This window comes from Galeopterus variegatus, unplaced genomic scaffold (assembly GCF_000696425.1).
Source record: "Galeopterus variegatus unplaced genomic scaffold, G_variegatus-3.0.2 Scaffold944, whole genome shotgun sequence".
Classification (NCBI taxonomy): Eukaryota; Metazoa; Chordata; class Mammalia; order Dermoptera; family Cynocephalidae; genus Galeopterus; species Galeopterus variegatus.
The window spans coordinates 22,851-25,214 of record NW_007727055.1 but is presented as its reverse complement, the minus strand read 5'-3'; the positions used below and the strand labels follow the sequence as shown (position 1 = coordinate 25,214).

The 2,364-nt window shown below is 32.5% G+C and overlaps 1 protein-coding gene across 2 annotated transcripts in view; it reads right to left on the bottom strand.

Annotated features, from left to right (window-relative positions):
* The window catches only part of ARMC1 (armadillo repeat containing 1), a 32,216-nt gene that overhangs the window by 11,878 nt on the left and 17,974 nt on the right, over positions 1-2,364 (bottom strand). Inside the window, exon 3 of one of the 2 annotated variants that reach the window (XM_008573629.1) lies at positions 1,427-1,616. The exons of the other annotated variant lie outside the window; for it this stretch is intronic. Within the exon in view, the coding sequence (XP_008571851.1) occupies positions 1,427-1,616 (190 nt within the window). The remainder of the gene's footprint in view (positions 1-1,426; positions 1,617-2,364) is intronic. 2 annotated transcript variants of the gene reach the window in all.

Below are 2,364 nucleotides of genomic sequence, written 5' to 3'. Positions count from 1 at the left end.
TCCCCGGTCCGGTACGGGGGCAACACTGAGGGTTGCGACCCGTTGCCGGACACAGAAAAAAAAGACAAAAGACAAAAGACAAAAAAAAAAAAGAAAGAAAAGAAATTTTCCCATTTCATCTATATTAACAAATCTATTGGCATAAAATTATTTTAAATATTCACTTACCCTTTCAATGTTTGTAGGAGCTATAGTAATGTCCTCTCATTTCTGATATTGATAATTTGTGACTTTTCTCTTTTATTTTTGATCAGTTTGGCTAGAGGTTTATTAATTTTATTGATCATGTCAAAGACCAGCTTTTGATTTCATTGATTTTTCTCTACTGGGTTTCATTTCACTGATTTCTGCTGTTTTTTGTTTCCCCACTTCTGTCTGTCTAAGCTTTAATTTGCTCTTCTTCTAGTTTCTTAAGGTAGAAGCTTAAGTCATTGATTGATACCTTTTCTTTTGTATATAAAACATGTATGCATTTGGTGCTAATGAATTTCCACTCCAAACAATTTTAGCTGCTTCCCCACAAATTTATGTTACACTTTTATTTTTATTCAGTTCAAAATGCTTTCTAATTTCTCCTTTGATTTATTCATTGCCTCATGAATTATTTTAGAAATGTGCTATTTAGTTTGAGGGAATTTTCCAGATATCTTCCAGATATCTTTGTTATTGATTTCTAATTTGATTTCATTATGCTCAGAGAACATACTTTATGTGATTTCAATCCTTTTAAATTTATTATGACTTCTTTTACGACCTGTAATATGGTCCACCTTCGTAAATGTTCCATGTGCACAGGAAAAGAATGAATATTACGCTGTNTTGCCTCATGAATTATTTTAGAAATGTGCTATTTAGTTTGAGGGAATTTTCCAGATATCTTTGTTATTGATTTCTAATTTGATTTCATTATGCTCAGAGAACATAGTTTATGTGATTTCAATCCTTTTAAATTTATTATGACTTCTTTTACGACCCATAATATGGTCCACCTTCGTAAATGTTCCATGTGCACAGGAAAAGAATGAATATTACGCTGTGAGTTCTATAAATATCAATTAGGTTAAGATGGTTGATAGCATTACTCGAGTATTCTATACCCTTACTGATTTTCTTTATACCTGTTCTACCAAGAGCACTGTGTTGAAATCTCTAGCTCTAACTGTAGATTTGTCTATTTCTCTTTGCACTTCTGTCAGTTTTTGCTTCATATATTTTGAAGCTCTATAATTAGGGGCATAAATATTTAAAATTCTTATTTCCTCTGACTAATTGACCCCTGTAGCATAAAATGACCCTCTTTATCAGTATAAAATATTGATATTGGGACTTACTCCTAAAGACACTTAGCAGGTGACACTGAAGAAACTATTTAGTTGACATGATTTTTCTTTCCCATCTATGAATCATGTATTTATAAAACTCTTACCGTATCATCAAGACCATCTATATGCAAAACCACAGTTTTGGCACGTTTGTTTGTAGTTCCCAGAAAAAACTGAGCTTTCCTTCGACGTGAATTCATTTCATTAAAACTATCACCATCTGCCATATTGGAGGATTGAAGAATGTCATAGATTTCAGAGGCCAGAAGTTTTGTTTCTCCCGGAGTTGTAGTCCTAAGGAAAAAAAAAAAAAAAAAACATCAATTAATAAAGTAGTCTTGTTACTGCTACTGATTCTGTGAAATACAATTTTTCTCAACTTTGAGGAGCCTTATTTCCTTCATTCTGATGCTTTGTTTCATTTAAAAGCAATACCAGTGAATCCTAGAATAATAATGTAGAAAAAGCATCTATAAGAGTCTTCTAATTTCGTTTTAAATCCCCGTGATTCACTGAGATTCAAAACCCATCACTATAGTGGTATAAAAGCCCATTCAATCAAAACTATTAATTAAAGAGGAAATCAACTAACAACATCAGGTTATAACATGTCCCTGGATTATATATAACTAACATTCAACTCTCAATTGGAAAGCACCTTGACCTTCAAGAAAATAGAACATGTAAAAATTCAAAAGGAGAAACAAAATTAGGATAGGATCATTTACATTACCAGATATTTTATGAAATTTCTTAGTACACTCAAACTGATTCTGTTTCTTAATTTACATTTTTACTTATCTTTTAGAAAGCATGTATATATCATAAAACCACAACTCAAACAAAATTTTCATTCTTAAACTCTTAAATCCTACTGCAACTCCTCACATCAACATCTACTGCAATACTATCCAACAGATCTTTCTGCAGTGACAGCAATGGTCTGTATCTGCCCTCTCCACTCACATGTGGCTACTGAGCACTTGAAACGTGGCTAGTGCAACTAAAGAAAGAAATTTCATGGGCCGGCCTGTGGCTCACT